Below are 17,930 nucleotides of genomic sequence, written 5' to 3' on the forward strand. Positions count from 1 at the left end.
TCATCCCCAAAACTATCAGAACATTTCAAAGACTATTCTCTTCATTATGCCTGTAAACATGACAGAATTCACTCAGTCTTAAAATGTAAACTATTTGACCCATGGGTTATTTAAAACACAATTATTTAGTTCCCCAAAATTTCCCTCTCAAACATTCCACTGTAAATATACTAGTTTTAAAAAAAAATCTCTTGACTCCACATTTCACTCCAGCTACCTCTTATTTTTCTTCTCCTCTTTCCAACAAAGCTCCAACAAAAGGGTGCCTGTGTGTGCAGCCTGTAATTCCTTTCCTGACCTCAGAATTCTACTCCAGTCAGGTTTTTGGCCTCAGGAGTCCAGCAAAAGAGCTCACTCAAGATCACTGGTGACCTTCACATTGCCAACTTCAGCAACCATTTCTCAGCCTCATGTTACTTAATCTGCCAGCAGACTTTGCCAACATGGCCACTCCCCATCCTCCACAAGGGTCCACACTTGGTTCCCAGGACACCACTCTCTGGGGTTCCTCTTCTTTACCAGCCCCTCTTTCTAAGCTGTGTTTTAAGTCTTAGGGAGACCTGGATTTAGAACTCATCCTCAGAACTCTTTGCTATTATACTTTCTCCCTTGGTGATCTCATCCAGCCTCATGGTTTTATATACCATTCTAGTTGCTGACAATTTCCAAAGTTATTTCTCTAGCCTGGTCTCTCTTCTGAACCCTATACTCACATATCTGACTGCCATTTCAGATCTCTATTTGGATTTCAGATAGGAATTTCTATAAACTCCTGATATTTCCCTCCACCCCCATCCTATCCCCAATGCAACTCCTGTTGCTTCCACTGTTTTCTAAATAAAGTTTAGTTTATTCAAAGATTTGGTTTCAATGGACAAATAATTTTTTAAAAAAGAATAACTCATAGAGGTCCCAAAGGGAAAATAAATAACACCCTTCTAAACAACCCATGGGTCAAAGAAGAAATCAAAAGGGAAATTAGAAAGTATTCTAGATTACATGAAGTGAAAACACAGCATATCAAAATTTGTGAGGAAAAATCATAGCACTATGGGCAGCGCCTGTGGCTCAGTGTACCGGTAGGGCACCAGCCCCAAATACCGAGGGTAGTGGGTTCAAACCCAGCCCTAGCCAAACTGCAACAAAAATAGCCAGGCGTTGTGGCGGGCACCTGTAGTCCCAGCTACTCGGGAGACTGAGGCAAGAGAATCGCCTAAGCCCAGGAGTTGGAGGTTGCTGTGAGCTGTGCACCACAGGACTCTACAGAGGGCAACAAAGTGAGACTCTGTCACTAAAAAAAAAAAAAAAAAAAAAAATTATAGCACTAAATGCATATATTATAAAGCAGAAAGCTCTAAGATAATAACATCAGCCCCTACTTTAAGAGAAAGAGAAGAGCAAATAAACTCAAAATAAAGAGAACAAAGAAAAGAATAGAGCAGAAATAAGTGAAAAAGAAAACAAAAAAAGTAAAGTCAATGAAATCAAAAGCTGAATATTTGAGAAAAATAGTTTATGAAAGTTTAGCCATCATAATAAAGAAAAAAAGCAGAGAGGATACAAATGACCAAGATGAGGAATGAGACAGATACCATAACTACAGATTCTACAGATACTAAAAGGGTAATAAAAGAATGTAATGAACAACTTTATGCTAATAAATTTGACAACTTAAATGAAAAGGACAAATTCAAAGACAAGAACCATCAAAGCTCATTCAAGAAGAAACAGATAACAAGAATAGCCCTTACTTACTAAAAAGACATTAAATTTGTGGTTAAAAACCTTCTCACAAAGAAAATTCCAGGCCCAGATGGCATTACTGGGAAATTCTACCAAACATTTAAGGAAGAATTAATGTTAATTTTACACAAACTCTGAAAAATGAAAAGGAAAAAACATTTTCCAACTCATTCTGTAACGCTCAGATCACCCTTATACAAAAAACAAAGATATTATCCCTCATGAATACAGGTGTAAAAAATTAAAACAAATTTTTAGCAAATCTTATCCAACAATATATAAAAAGAATAATATAACATGAGTAAGTGGGGTCATATATGAATAAAGGAACGTAAGGTTGGATTAATATTTGAAAATTAATCACTGTCAGGAGTGTCCAACTTTTTTTTCTTCTGCTACACAATGGAAGAATAAGAGTTTTCTTCAACTTTTCATGATATCTACCTAACAGCACAGATAAGCAAAAAAAGTCCTCACAAAATTGGCATGTGCCCTATGGGCTCAGGTTGGACACTCCTGCGTGTAATTCATCACATAAAGAAACTAAAATAAAAAAACCATAAGATCACCTCAATAAACTCAGAAAAACACTTGACAAAATTCAACTTCCACTCCTGACGAAGGGTGTCTATGAAAGCCTATAGCTAACACTATACTAAGTGGTGAAATTTGGACTACTTCTCCCCTAAGATGCAGAAAACAAGAATGTCTGCTACTCCTTATATTCAGCATCACAGTGCAATAAGGAAAGAAAATGACATAAAAAGCATCCCAAATGGAAAGTATAAAAAGTAAAAGGTATGTGATTATTCATGTAGATAGAATCTATAAGAAATTTACTGAAACTAATAAGTGAGTTTAGTAAAGTTAAAGAAATAAATAATCAATAATGAAAAATGAATTGTATTTCTCTATACTAGCAACAGGCAATCAAAAATTGAAAAATTTTTAAATGCCCATTTATAATAGCATCAAAATATGAAATACTTAGGGATAAATCTGTTAAGAATTATATACAAATGTAACCTGTACACTGAACTACTAAATATTGCTGAGAGAAATTAAAGAAGATTGCCTATAATTCAAGAATTTTGAGAGGGAATACTGTCCCTGTTTCATTGCAGTCAGGTATTTGTATGTAAATTCATAAAAATAGTTCCTAGTATTTTAGATAATCTCAGTCATTTCTTAAATCAAACAAATCATCCCCACTCATAAATAAAGGAATCTTTTCAGCTCTTGGGTCTGACCTGCAAAAGGCTTTAAGGTAACTTAAGATAACAACTGGAAATTTTTTTGAATGAGTTTGTCCTTAACAACTGTGCTTCTCAATCTAGATTACTACCCATTCCCCTACTGGATTGCTTAAGCTCAGGAGTTCAGAGACCAGCCTGAGCAAGAGCAAGACCCTGTCTCTACTAAAAATAGAAAAACTAGCCAGGTGTTGTGGTAGGCACCAGTAGTCCCAGCTATAGAAGGCTAAGGCAAAAGGATTGCTCAAACACAAGAGTTTGAGATTGCTGTGAGCTATGAAGCCATAGAGTGAGAATTCTGTCTCAAATAAATAAATAAATAAATAACAAAGAAACTTAAGAGAAACAGAAAACAATTACAAGATATGGTTCGTATTTGGATCCTGATTTTAACATATTATAAAAAACCTATAAAACATTAGGAGTAGTGCGCTGGCCCCATATGCTGGAGGTGGCGGGTTCAAACCCAGCCCCAGCTAAAAACTGCAAAAAAAAAATCTAAAACATTAGGAGAAATTTGAATAGTCTGGATATTTGGTGGTATTGAGGATTCCTCAATTGGTTTTGCTTATTTCCTATATAAAAATTCCATGTTATATGTTATACCTTGTGGCATTAAGTCATCTTTCAGAAAATACTGGAACATTTATGAACAAAATATATAATGTTTAGAATTTGCTTCAAGACAATCCACGGATGGGTAGAGAAGCAGGTAAGGTATAGATGAAGATGAGACAGGATTGCCGGTGACTCAAAAATACTGAAGGTGATGCATCTGGGGCTTACTGTACTAATTGATATACGTTTAAAATTTCCCCCCAAAAAAGTGGCAGAAAAATCTGTAAGGTCTTTATGTTTTAGATGCTTAGTTTTTGACATCTTGCTATTTGTAAGGAATACTTGCTATATCATTAGTAAGTATGGCAAAGGTGTAATTACACTGAAAACGTAGTTATAATTTTTTAATTAAAAAAATGATAGTTCTAGGCTTGGCACCCATAGCACAGTGGTTACAGCGTCAGCCACATACACCAAGGCTGGTGGGTTAGAACCCAGCCCGGGTCAGCTAAACAATAATGACAACTACAACAAAAAAATACCAGGCATTGTGGTAGGCGCCTGTAATCCCAGCTACTTGTGAGGCTGAGGCAAGAGAATCACTTAAGCCCAAGAGTTTGAGGTTGCTATGAGCTGTGACACTATGGCACTAGGGTGACATAGTGAGACTCTGTCTCAAAAAAAAGTTCTAATTTCTCTTGCACACCTGTGGAATTTCTTGGAACCAAACCTGCTGGATAAAATCCAACACTGAGACAAATATTTCACCTAAGAGAATATACATGTCCCTCAAATGTTAATTATATCTCTCAGAGGCCTATGAACACTGTGACTGAATTCCACATCTAAGACATATTTGAGGAACATATGTAATCCAAACTGTACTGGCACAAGCCCTCACCTACTTTATTACAAGGAAAGCCTCCTACTCTGAGCACCCTCTAGGTATCTTTGTACAAGTTCTTAGGTATAGATCCCATATATCCTGCTCTAGCCATCTTGCCTGGCCACAGAACCCGAACCTCAGGAGGATTGCTCTGCTGAGCACAGCAGCCTTCTGCTGGTGAAACTTGTACTGGGAACATTCTGGCTCAGGCGTGGGAAGAGGCCAACTTCATTCACAGCCCAGTAAAAGCCAGATTCCAACTTTTTTTTTTTTAAGACTGAGTCTTCTTCTATTGCCCCAGGCAAGAGTGGCCTGACTTCAGCCTGGCTTAAAGCAATCTCTAACTCCTGGGCTCAATTGATCCTCCTGCCTAAACCTCCCAAGTAGCCTAATTCTTTCTACTTTCAGTGGAGATGGGGTCTTGCTCTTACACAGGCTGGTATCAAACTCCTGATCTCAAACAATCCACCCACCTCAACCTCACACAGGGCTAGGATTACAAGTGTGAGCCACCAGGCCCAGCTCAGATTCAAATTTTTAATGAAATTTTATTCATTTATGTATTTATCTTCATTTATTCATGAGGATAGTTGATGTATCAGCTTCCTACAGCTGATGTAACAAAGCATCACAAACCTAGTGACTTAAAACAAGACATTTATTCTCTCTCTTAGAGGCCAGAAGTCTACAGTCAAAGTTTTGGTAGGCCATGCTTCCTCTTAAGGCTCTAGGAAAGAATTCTTCCTCACCTCTTCTAGCCCTGGGTACCACTAGGAATTCCCTTGCTTAGGGCAGCTTCAACCCAGTCTCTGTGTTGGTCTTCACAATAACCATCTTTTATATCTGAGTCTCTTTCCTTCTCATAAGGACACCAGTCATACTGGATTAGGGCCCACCCTACTCCAGTGTGGTCTCATCTTAACCAATCACATCTGTAATAGCTCTATTTTCAAATGAGGTCACATTCTAAGAGGTGTAGGACTTCAATGTATGCTTTTGGAGGTGGTGGAGACACAATTCAACCCACAGGAATTAAGAACAATTTAAGCTACCAAATGGCCCTACTCCTGTCCTCAGAGTTCCTAGCTGAGACGACTCTCTCACACACAGCCCCCTTCATGGGTTAAAGCTCCTCACTCCACCTTCCCTCTTCTAGCTCAGAGTTCAGACCAGACTGATCCCCTCAGAAGATCTGCGCTCTTGACTCCCAACTAGATGACCACATACTAGAACATTCAGCATGTTGCCCCAAATCTGCATTGTTTGATTCTGAATAATACACTTATGTGAGATACACAGCAGTCTGATTTGGCTTATGCTAAGATTAACATGAATCTGGTTCTTCTCCAGTCTTCCCTCATCAAATATGTAAAAAACAAACACAACCACCACTCCTTAACATCTACTTTCACTGGGGTCACCCTTTCCCATGTAAAATAATTTCACAAATGTCTTTTAGATAAAAACAAGCCTTGCAGTGGTTTTTACTGTTACTCTAACAGTAGAAAAAAAAGTTTTGTATTTTTCTGGGAATTAAACAAACAACCTTCGGAGGACAAGCTGCCTCATGGCAGCTGCTAAAAGGTAAGGTTAGTAAACATTTATTCCAATCACAAGAGCTACTGTGGATACAAAAGCAAGTTCATTTCCTTCAACCAGAATACTGTCCCTGTTTCATTGCAGTCAGGTATTTGTATGTAAATTCATAAAAATAGTTCCTAGTATTTTAGATAATCTCAGTCATTTCTTTTTTTTTTTTTTTTTTTTTTTTGAGACAGAGCCTCAAGCTGTCCCCCTGGGTAGAGTGCTATGGCATTACAGCTCACAGCAACCTCCAACTCCTGGGCTCAAGCGAGTCTCCTGCCTCTGCCTCCCAAGTAGCTGGGACCACAGGCGCCCGCCACAACGCCCGGCTATTTTTTGGTTGCAGCTGTCATTGTTGTTTGGCAGGTCCGGGCTGGGGATTTGAACCTGCCACCTTAGGTGTACGTGGCTGGCGCCTTAGCCGGTTGAGCTATAGGCGCCGAGCCTCAGTCATTTCTTAAATCAAACAAATCATCCCCACTCATAAATAAAGGAATCTTTTCAGCTCTTGGGTCTGACCTGCAAAAGGCTTTAAGGTAACTTAAGATAACAACTGGAAATTTTTTTGAATGAGTTTGTCCTTAACAACTGTGCTTCTCAATCTAGATTACTACCATTCTCAGCTAGGGCAGTGCTTTCAAACTTTTTGAGGCAACCCACAGTAAGAAAGATATTTTACCTCTGGAAGGCTGAGGCAGATGGATTGCTTCAGCTCAAGAGCTCTAGACCAGCCTGAGCAAGAGCAAAACCCTGTCTCTACTAAAAATAGAAAACCTAGCCACACGTTGTGGCAGGCACCTGTATAAACCAGTACTTGGGAGGCTGAAGCAAGAGGATCCCTTGAGCCTAAGAGTTTAAGGCTGCTGTGAGCTATGACACCATGGCACTCTTCCCCAGGGTGACAAAGTGAGACACTGTCTCAAAAAAAATAAATAAAATAAAATAAATATATTTCACAGCAGATCCCAGTACACAACATGTAGGTGGTATTAAAATCCACAAGATTAACATGATACATTTTTCTGAAGAATGCAGGTAGGGCACCAGCCCCATATACCGAGAGTGGCGGGTTTAAACCCGGCCCTGGCCAGCTAAAACAGCAACGAGAATTACAACAAAAAATAGCCCAGTGTTACAATGGGAGCCTTTAGTCCCAGCTACTCGGGAGGCTGAGGCAAGAGAATCCTCTAAGCCCAAGAGTTGGAGGTTGCTGTGAGCTGTGACTCAACGGCACTCTACCAAGGGCAACAAAGTGAGACTATCTCAAAAAAAAAAAAAATTAAATTATAGAGTAGAATGCAAAATTTCCTTAAAATAAAACATAGAACTTCTATTCAATCTGTAGACCCCTGAGGATACAAACACACATCCCCCTTGTCCTAGGAAAGGGAGTCTGCCCTTGGCTCAGAGTCCCCATTTAGCAAGGCATATCTACAGAACATCACTTCTAAATCTTCATACCCAGGAAGCCCAGGCCTGCCTCAGCTTCCCAGGGGTCATTCTCCTCTAATGCTCACTGGAAAAAGGCAAAGGACCCTGATTAGCAAGTGGGGTCCCACTCAGGCCTCCGCAGGTGCAAATTGCCAACCAGCACAGGAATAACAGGGGCAGATTCATAGTAGTAGGGTTTCTGCTTAGTTAGCAGGGTGGCGGATTCAAACCCAGCCCCGGCTAAAAACTGCAAAAAAATAAAAATCTGTGAGTCATTTAATACTTAAAAGAAAAGAATTTCTACCATGATGGACAAGTGTCCCTTGCTGCTTAGTCTCTCAGTAGCATCTGCACTTTCTCAGGCTTAACTTCCAACCTTTCCTCCACGACAAGGCCTCCCAGGAGGCTTCCCTTCCTGCACTCCGACGTTCGATTCCTCATCTGGCACCTCTGGGAAAATTAATCCCAGACTGGGGGTGGCCTCCCGTCTGGGGTGCCCAACCCTGGGGACGGGTGCTCCATGCTGCCTGCCTACTGATTCAATCGCATGTGTTCAAAAGACATGCGGGCTCTTACGGGCTCTGTTTCCTGTGGGGCGCGCTGAGCCCGCACGTCACGCACTGACACCAGAACCGACGAGGCTTGCACAGTTCTTAATGAAATTCCTAACATTCTGCTTTAACCCAGATTCCATTCTTCAGCCGGAGATGACGTCTAGTCACCATCTAAATCCTCAAATCCAAACTTACTAACACTAACACAGCAAAAGGGTAACGAGAAATCCTACACAGGCGAGGCCAGCAAAACCACCTCCAGGTTGCCACGGCCACACGCCCTGCACCTTTTAGGGGCTCTGCGAGCGCTAGCCCGCCAACTGCTCCGCGTCCCGCCAACCACCGAGCCTACTTGCCCCGCCCAGAGCCCCACTCTGACCAATCACTGGGAAAGCATCTTCTCTCGCTCCGCCTCTCCCGCCCGCCCCCCACCCATTGGAAGTTAAAAGTCTTCAAACGTCCCCAGCGCCCAACCGCTTGATAGCGGCCGGGTGTATATTTTTAGCTCCCGCGCTAACAGCTTGCCCCCCTCAACCCCGCCTTTTCGTGAATCCAATGGGAAACGGAGTTTCCGTCGCGTCACCGCACGAATGGGCGGGAGCTGTCCAATCAGTGTGCGGAGAGAAGTGGCGTAATTAAAAAGCGGCGGAAGAAGGTGGGAGGGTCATGACGCAGCGAGTTTCAGTCGTGACTTTTTCAGGGGCATCTTGGCGTCCCCTTTTTTCCCTTTAAAGTAAAACGTCTCCCTAACGCATCCCCCAGCACACTTTGGGGGTCGGAGGCGGCGGGCCGTGAGGGTGGGAGGGGCGGCACTGACGTGGGCCGAGGGGGGCCAGCGGCTGCGGGGCGGTCACGTGGGCGTGTTGTGGGGGGAAGGGCGCCGTCGCGCGGTCGGTTCCGGGCGGTTGAGAGCGCGCGAGCGAGCGAGAGGCAGCCGCGCCCGCCGCCGCCCCTCTCTGTATGCCGCTCTCCCCAGGCGCGGCTGCCGCGGATCGCAACAGCAGGAGCCGCCGCCGCCGCCGCGGTTGATGTGGTTGAGCCGGGGCTGAGGAGGCCGCCAAGATGCCGCAGTCCAAGTCCCGGAAGATCGCGATCCTGGGCTACCGGTCTGTGGGTGAGTGGCCAGCAGCCGCGCGGCCTCCTAGTGCCCACGGGCCAGGGCCTCGCCTGGGCTCCGGGTGGCGGCCAGGCCTGGGAAGTTTGGAGCCGGCGCGGCCATGTGGCGGGAGGCTGGGCGGGCGGGGGCCGCACGTTTCGTAACCACCATTTTGAACAGAGGTGGTGGCGGTCGGGGTGGTGGCAGAGCTGGGTCCCCGCCCTGGGCCGGGACAGACAGGTGGCGGCGGTGGGTGGCCGTGAGGGAGACTGTGGGCGCGGAAGACGCCTGGTGCGGGGGGCGCGGGGGCCACCGAGTGCCGAGGAGTCCCAGGTGTGTCTGGGGCAAGGAAGGCGGTGGTGGGAAGCACCTGCCGCTCTGCGAGGCACTCCCGCAGGGAGGAATCACACCTGTCCCTCTCAGATCTTTCGCGGCAAGGTCTGTGGTCACGGCCAGCAGTCTTCCCTTACCCCGCCCCCCAATTGAATAAGGTCCGTGGGGGGTTAACAAAGGAAATAGCACCTTGGGTTCTTTCCATCTGTGGTGAAGTTCAACCTTGTAAAGAAAACTACTAGGGACTTAAAGGACGTTTAGCTACTCAGGGCAAGTTCCCTGTCTAAGAAACCTAGGAAAGCCCCCCCCCCCCCAAGGAGACCTTTGGAGACCTTCTGGATACTGCTGGTGGCCAAAATAGGAAGAGAGAGAAAAAGACGTTTCTGATCTCTTGGTGTCCTATTTTCTTCGGGAAAAAATAAGGTCAGGTACTTGGAACCAGGCTATTGAAGTAATTCAAGTGTCTTTTTGTTTTCTTTTTTTTTCCTCCCAAAAGGTTGACATACATTTGAAATTGTTGCTGGCCTTATTGCTGAATTGGGGTAGGGTGGGAGGGGGACAGGGTGTCAGAAAACCGGTATTTTTCTAAGTCTTTGAGAAAGCAGAATGGTTGAACTTAACGATACTTCACTGTGAGGCTTTATTGCCTTTTGACAACTGGAAGCCTGGAGAAATTAGTTCATCTTTTCGTGGTGTTTTTAAGTAACTGTGAAGAAAATGTGCATTTGATCACAGTGTAGGGGAATGAGGTGAAAGCGAGGGTTTGGAGTCTCCAGCGATTGCGGAAGGAGCAGCAGTGACCGCCTGGGAAAGCTTGCAACTGCCGCTCATTGGATGCACGCCGGTGGCGCTTGCTGTTCTGCTTCTGTGCCAGGGTCTGTGCTCTTTGACCAAGTCAGCTACAGTATGCTTACTCATCCTTTTACCATCTCTCTCTGTTAAGTCCTGGGAGGAAGTCGTGAAGAAAAGATCAAGGGCTGAGAGAGACTTCTGTAGAGTTAAGGGTTGCCAAGAGTGATAGGGGTAGCTCCTGTGTGATGTGGTGCTGAATCAGAGGGGTTAGATAGGTGACAGTATTAACAGTTGCAGTGTAAAGTAACCATGCACCAACTTGAGCCTGTTAAAGTCACTAACTGTCCACTTTCTAGATGCAATATGGAACCGGGATCCAGCCTTTTATTGGCAACCTGAATCACCATGCTTTTGCTTCCCTCTGTTTTATTTCCTTCTCTGCATTTGTGAGAGTGGACCATGGCATATCCTGGCTCTTCAGTGAGCCCTAGCTTATCAAGCACCTAGTGCCAAGTAATTGAAGAATAGTCCCTGAATAATTAAATTACGGTCAGAGTACCTGATTTCATCCTAGGAGAATGACCTAAAGATCTCATTTCCTTACCCCTTTAAAATTTTGTAATGTTGGTTCTAGTCTTTACTGAGCAAGTCACTGTTTTACTAAAGAAATTCCTTATGTCCAGTTGAAGTCCATTCTGTTTTATTCTCTAACCAGTGTCCTCCTGGAGTGAGAGATATGACAGCCCACCCTTTAGCCTTCCTTTCCCAGATGTTTAAACTGCTGTTTGTTAAAGACGGTGCTAACTCAGTCTCTGGTGGAATGCAGAGTAACTACAGATTCTGAAAGATTTTGGTGTGATTAAGTTGCTCCCAATCTTGCATTTAATTTTGAAGTTGCACGCCATTAGTATTTATTATTATAAATAGAGCCAGGATACTGTAGTTTGTGGGATCTTGTATAGGGGACAGAGGTTAGTTTGTTGGCACCAAGATTCTGGGTACTAGCCACTTTGCTGCAAATCATTCAGATTCAGACTGAAGGCTTACTGACATGTTTGCTTGTAAATGCCGTCCTACTAGAGAAATTTGAGTACATGTGTTTCCAGTTTGTGCTATTTTGTGATGTTAAGTTGTTTTGTCCTATTGAAGCAAGCAAAAGGTTTCACATCTAAAATATGTTAATTTGACTAGTAGAATACTTGTCATGGGAACTTTGTCATGTCACAGACTTTATTTTAAAAGTTTGCCTTTTAAGGTTTGCCATAAACCTACAAAATGTTATTTATGATTGCTTTCAAACTTTATATATATTTTTTTAATATTGAGAGAACTGCCAAGAGGGAAAAAATAATTCTCAGGTAATTTATACAAACCTTTCTCCTCCATCCCAAGTACTTTTCCTGTTATTTGCAGCGTTAAAGCTTTTAAGGACACGTCACCTAAACTCAGTCTGGCTTTCAGGGAGTGCTTTGTATTAATTGTCTTGGTGATTGCAAAATATACCAGCTCCCTTGCATTTCATTGTTTCTAATACAACAGAGTGCCTTGTGATAGGAGAAATTAAAGTTATAGTGGGTCCAGTAAACTTATCTTTAGTACCTCATTTGCTCAGATCTTAACACTGAGCTCTGGTAATCTAGTTTGCCATTAAACCATAATCAAAAGATGTTTGTCTTATGTATGTAAGTCTCTCATGTGTGGTTAACAGAAGGGATGGGATCAGAGCCATGTGAAAGCTCTTAACAGAAAATACAGCCTTGTGCTTTGGTAATAGGTAGTTCAGCAATAGTACTCAAATTATTACTTCAAAATATCTTAGGTAATATTTGGATACTTCATAGCATCAGATGTCATTGAATATTTTGTTGTTCCCAGTGGAATACAATCAAATTGTATTCTGACTTAATCTGTTTTTACATCACTGTGTCTTTTTTTGACACATTTTATTGAAAAATTAAAAGGTAAAAACATTATTTGGCCTGTGTAATATCTACCAGTACATGAAATTGTATATTCAGGTACTTAATAGCATTCTGATGATGTATCATTGTAAGTAGGAGTAGTCCTGTAGTGGCCACTTTGTACTAAAGCTTGAAATTACTGTTATTCAGTCTCATTCATTGTTCTGTACAAGAGGGTAATCAGAACTCAAATTTGTAATTTTTACTTTCCAATGCCAAGTGCTGTCTTGGTGTCCATGTGTTACACTTACTTCATCACCCCAAAAAGAAATACTGTACTCAGTAGCTCACTGCCCATCCTCCCTACCCCACAGGCCCTGGCAACCACTAATCTTCTTTCTGTTTCTATGAATTAATTTATTCTGGGCATGTCATATAAATACGATCATTGTATGTGGTCTTTTGTGACTGGCATCTTTCGCGTAGTATAAAGTTTTTGAGTTTCATCCATGTTTGTGTCCTGTGTCAATACTTTGTTACTATTAATTGTTACTATTAATTGCTGAATGATACTCCATTATATGAGTATACCACATTTTTTTCTATGCTTTTGTCAAGTGGGTATGTGGATTGTTTCATCCTTTTTGCTATTATAAATAACCGTTCTTGATCATTCCTGTACAAGCTTTTGTGTATATGTATGTTTTTATTTCTCTTGGGTATATTCCTAGGAGTGGAACTGTCAAACTGTTTTCCAGAGCAGCTCTACCATTTTGTATTCCCAGTGTAAGAGAGTAAATTTCATGGCATCTTTACCAGCACTTATTGTTGTCTTGTCTTTTTGGTTTCAGCCATCCTAGTGGGTGTGAAGTGATACCATTTATTCATTATTGTTTGTAAATAATTTCTCCCATCTTTTCTTTTGGTGGTGACCTCTGAAGCAAAATTTTTTAATTTTAAAAGCCAATATATCTTTCTTTCTTTCTTTTTTTATTTTTGTCACTTGTGCTTTTGGTATCAGGAAACCATTGCCTAATCCAAGGTCGTGTAGATTACTACTGTGTTTTCTTCTAGACATTTTACACTTTTAGCTCATGGGGTCTATGTAGTTAATATTTGTATGTGATAGGAGGGAGGGGTGCAACTTCTTTGTTATACATGAAGAAATCAAGTTGTCTCTGCCTCCTTTGTTAAAAGACACTCTTCATTGGATTCCCTCCATGGTTGAAAATTGAGTGATCATAATTTTAAATATTTGTTTCAGGACTTTCCCATTCCATTAATCTATATGTCTCTCCTTATGCCAATACCACCTTGATTACTGTAATTTTGTAGTCAGTTTTGAAATAGTGAGTCCTCTAATTTTATTCTTCTTCTTCTGAGAAGAATATGCATACTTCTGAGTCCCTTGCATTTCCATAGGAGTTTTAGGATTGGATTGTCAATTTCTGCCCAAAAAGCAACTGGTATTTTGATAAAAGAGTATTTTACATTTTTGCAAGTGTCTTTTAATGTCTGGTTTTAAAAGCAGCGGGATTCTCACATCTGCTTTTGAGTTCATTCTGTTATAATGTACTATTTTAATGAAATATATGTTGAAAATCCACCCTTGGCTTGGAAAAGGGAGGAATATTTTAATAGCATTTTCAGGTTACTTGGGGGTATTATTTGATAATTACCAAAGCTCCATAAGTGATCCTTTCATAAAGTTACTTGTAGTATGCAAGTTGCTTTTGCTAATATCACCACCAATCTCAGAGAATTCTAAGTATTGGGACAGTGTTAAGCTTACTGTGAGTGTGGTACAAGTTTTCCAAAATTCTAGTTTACCTTGAGTTTGAATTTTTTTGACAACATGCTACTCGTTTTTACTTGACAGTTTAGCTTCTTTAGTTTCCAAGAATACCCACATTTGAGATAATGATAATTCATCATAATTGTGATAAGTAAAAAAGACATTCCATAAAAGTGGCTTACTGTACAAGTGCCGTTCTTGGAGACAGCCATCATTCATACTTCAGTATGTAGTGGAGGTGTTTTATGTGTATATCCCATTTATCATATACAACATTAAAAAGACATGTATCAAGAAACAAGATTTAATAAAGTAATTTTTATCACTTTTTCAAGGACATTGTGAAGTAGAAACAGCCCCCCTCCCCCATGGGAGTGCCTGGCAGTGAAGAATGTTCAGTAACTTACTGCCCAGTATGTAACTACTATTGTGATTGGTGCTAAAGGGTGCCAGGCTAGCCATTTTACCTAGCATTGCTTTTGTGCTTTTGGGAACTAAGTAAAAAAAGCACATGATGTCTTAATACTATTATGAAAATAAAATAGTTTTGACCTCATGAGCCCCTTGAAAAGGTACAGGAATCCCCAGAGGTCCACAGACCACCCTTCTGAAATACTGAACTGTAGTATGCTAGGATATTGACGCTCACTGTTGTGCAAAATTGGATTGAGAGTGGCTGCATTCTAGATGCTGTACACAGGGACAGGGATCTGGTTCCTGTGATCTCAGAGGAGCCTCCTAGGAGAGGCCCCTGCTGAGGCAGGAAAGAACTTGGCATGGTAGAGAGAATGGACTCATGGAGATGGCCAGAACATAATGAGGTGGAAGTAGGGAATGAAGTTGGAAAGATGGCCAGGAGCTGTATTATGCAGGGCCTTGCAGTAACTTTACGAGTAATTGTTCAAAAGGATTGTGAAAATAATGTTTTCTGTATGCCTGTGACTTGACCTCTTCGCCTTGTGGTGCATTTTGTGTAATATGTATGGTTCAAATAGTTGGCCTCTCCAATCTCACGCTGGAGTTTGATCCCCAAGGTTGAATGTGAGTCTGGTAGAGTTGAGTGAGATCTCACTTTGTTGGTTCACACAAGAGCTGATTGTCTAAAGGAGCTTGGCATCACCTCCTCCCTCTCTTGGTCCTGCTATCATCAGGTGACACACCTGCCCCCTCTTCACTTTCTGCCTTGATTAGAAGTTCCCTGAAGCTCTCACCGGAAGCAGATGCTGGCACCACACTCCTTATACAGTCTGCATGACCATGAGCCAAGTAAACCTCTTTTCTTTATGAATTACTCAGCTTCAGGTATTTCCTTTATAACAGCACAAAATAGTGGACTAATAGAATACATTATGTTTGTACCTGGTAATAGTGAGGCTCCTAAAGAGTAGTAAAAATTGTAAAGGCTAGTAGCATATGAGGACGCAGTATGCTAATAATGTAGTTTTTAAATACATGTATCAGGATGGAAGTGGGGAGGGGAACATAAGTAAAAACAACAACTTAGCAATGAGAATCAGCATTGCTTTTTAGTTTAGTGTCCATGGCTGGATTGTTGTTAGTTATTTGAATAAATCAGAACTGAAATTGGAAATGATTGTATAAGTAAAAGCATTTGAAATCCTTAGTGATCATACTTGAAAGAACCTTTATTAATTCTAGTTTATTATGAAGCATCAAATGAAATCTTAACATTGAAGTCAGACTGCTGTCAGAATGCAAACTGCTGAGTACTTTTAACATAAATGCTTGATTGATCTAGAAATATGATTTACTGTCTCAAATATAGAAGTCTTGGATTACTGTTATAGTATTTTAATTTTCTTAAATGTATATAGAACTTCTGAAAAAAATATTCCTTGTAGGATTGGAATTTTATATAGATGTGGTATTAGTTTACAGCAGGAAGTGGTAGAAGCCTTTCCATTTTGCTCCAAGAGCAAATTTAGAGCAGGACAATCTAAGGATACTGATAAAATTAACTCATAAGTCTCCTGTTTGCTTAGTTTGTTTCTTGTCTGTAATATTAAGTCATGTCCCCTCCCCCATTTCTGTTTGCCTTGTGCTGTTAGCAGGAAGATGACTCGGGGGATTTTTGAAACAGAAATTAATTTTTTTTTTTTTTGAGACGGAGCCTCAAGCTATCCCCCTGGGTAGAGTGCTATGGCCTCACAGCTCACAGCATCCTCTAACTCCTGAGCTCAAGCAAGTCTCCTGCCTCAGCCTCCCAAGTAGCTGGGACTACAGGCGCCCGCCACAGTGCCGGCCATTTTTTGGTTGCAGCCATCATTGTTGTTTGGCGGCCCGGGCTGGGGATTCGAACCCGCCACCTTAGGTGTATGTGGCTGGCGCCTTAGCCGATTGAGCCACAGGCGCTGAGCCAGAAATTAATATTTTAACAAGATACATAATCCTGCCTTTTACAAGATTGAGTCAGATGTTGACTGCATGATGGTATAGAATATAATTTGTGAATGGGAGCTGCAAATAAGTTTTATTAGATGAAAATGCTTTTCTGAGACTTGTGTGTCTTATGCATCTTGCTGGTTTAAAATCTAAATTAATAGTACTGGGTGCACTGGCTCACACCTTAATCCTAGCACTCTGGGAGGCTGAGGCAGGTGGATTACCTGAGCTCACAGGTTCGAGACCAGCCTTAGCCAGAGCAAGACCTTGTCTCTGAAAACAGCTGGGTGTTCTGGCAGGCACCTGTAGTCCCAGCTATTTGGGAGGCGGAGGCAAGAGACTTGCTTAAGCCCAGGAGTTTGAGCTATGAGACCATGGCACTCTACCTAGGGCAACAAAATGAGACTCTGTCTCAAGAAAAAAAAAAGAAAATCTAAATTAATGTTTGGAATTTGTTTTAAAGAGAACATTTTAAATCTTAGTTGTTCATGATTTGTATAAGTGAATAAAAACATAAATGATAACAATTCAGCCCTGGTGGCTAACCTCCATAGTGCAAATGAAAACAAGGAATTACCAGTTCCTCTTCTGGAAGATTCCTGGAGTGTCATAAAGGGAATTTCTGACCTGGCTCCTATGGCCCTGTATAAAGCAGGAAGAAGGAATGCCTGGTATTGGGAAAGCAAGGCAAAGATTTTGGACCAGAGCATCACTAAGGTTGCTCCTGGAGGAGAGAGAGGAAGACAACAAAAATTCAAGCTGCCAAGACAGGGCTTTAGCTCATGCTGTCATCCAGCACTCTGGGAGGCCATTGGGAGGATCCTTGAGCTCAAGAATTGGAGACCATCCTGAGTAAGAACAAGAACCCCATCTCTACTAAAAATAGAAAAATTAGCTGGGCATTGTGGTGGGCACCTGTAGTCTCAGCTACTTGCAAGGCTGAGGCAGGAGGATTGTTTGAGCCCAGGAGTTTGATGCTACAGTGATCGATGGTGACACCATGGAACTCGACCAGGGGTACACAGAGACTCTTGTCTCAGAAAAAAACAAAAAAAAAGTTTTGTTTTTACATTTCAGGAGAAAGTCACCTGTATACATACAGATCGAGAGATCTGGATTATATTCCTAGGGATTTTAGCTGTTTTCATTGTGAATCAGCTTAGCTGAACTCATAACCAAAAGGGTAGAGCATTCTCTTCAGTTCTGGGCATTGAAACATTGACAACCCAGAGTAGTCTCTTGGCTTGGGAGTTCATGAGCTTTCCCTGAAATTGTGTGCATATTTTTCTGGGTTTTTATCACTTACTCAGAAAGGTGTCAAGGCACTGAAACTACTGGTTGAAGAGACAGTTTGTGAGGTTTAAGGCGTCACAGGTTCCTCAAATGGATGTTCATTACCGTGTTTCCCCCAAAATAAGACACTGTCTTATATTTATTTTTTCTCAAGAAGACACACTAGGGCTTGTTTTCAGGGGATGTCTTATTTTAAGTACAATACAACAATCTACATTTATTCAAATACAGTTATCTTCTGGAACTTGACAGGGGGAGCCAACCTTGTTGGTGGGGCAGGCGCTAGTGATGCATTAACTCTTTTCCCC

General features: G+C 41.7%; 1 protein-coding gene across 1 annotated transcript in view; it reads left to right on the forward strand.

Annotated features, from left to right (window-relative positions):
• The first annotated feature begins 8,638 nt into the window (after positions 1-8,638).
• RHEB (Ras homolog, mTORC1 binding) overlaps positions 8,639-17,930 on the forward strand; it is a 53,641-nt gene continuing 44,349 nt past the window's right edge. The window contains exon 1 of the mRNA XM_003792032.2: positions 8,639-9,123. Within this exon, the coding sequence (XP_003792080.1) occupies positions 9,072-9,123 (52 nt within the window). The 5' untranslated portion in view covers positions 8,639-9,071. The remainder of the gene's footprint in view (positions 9,124-17,930) is intronic.

The sequence above is a fragment of the Otolemur garnettii genome, unplaced genomic scaffold, assembly GCF_000181295.1.
Source record: "Otolemur garnettii isolate 467f Iridium unplaced genomic scaffold, OtoGar3 scaffold00053, whole genome shotgun sequence".
In the NCBI taxonomy this organism is placed as follows: Eukaryota; Metazoa; Chordata; class Mammalia; order Primates; family Galagidae; genus Otolemur; species Otolemur garnettii.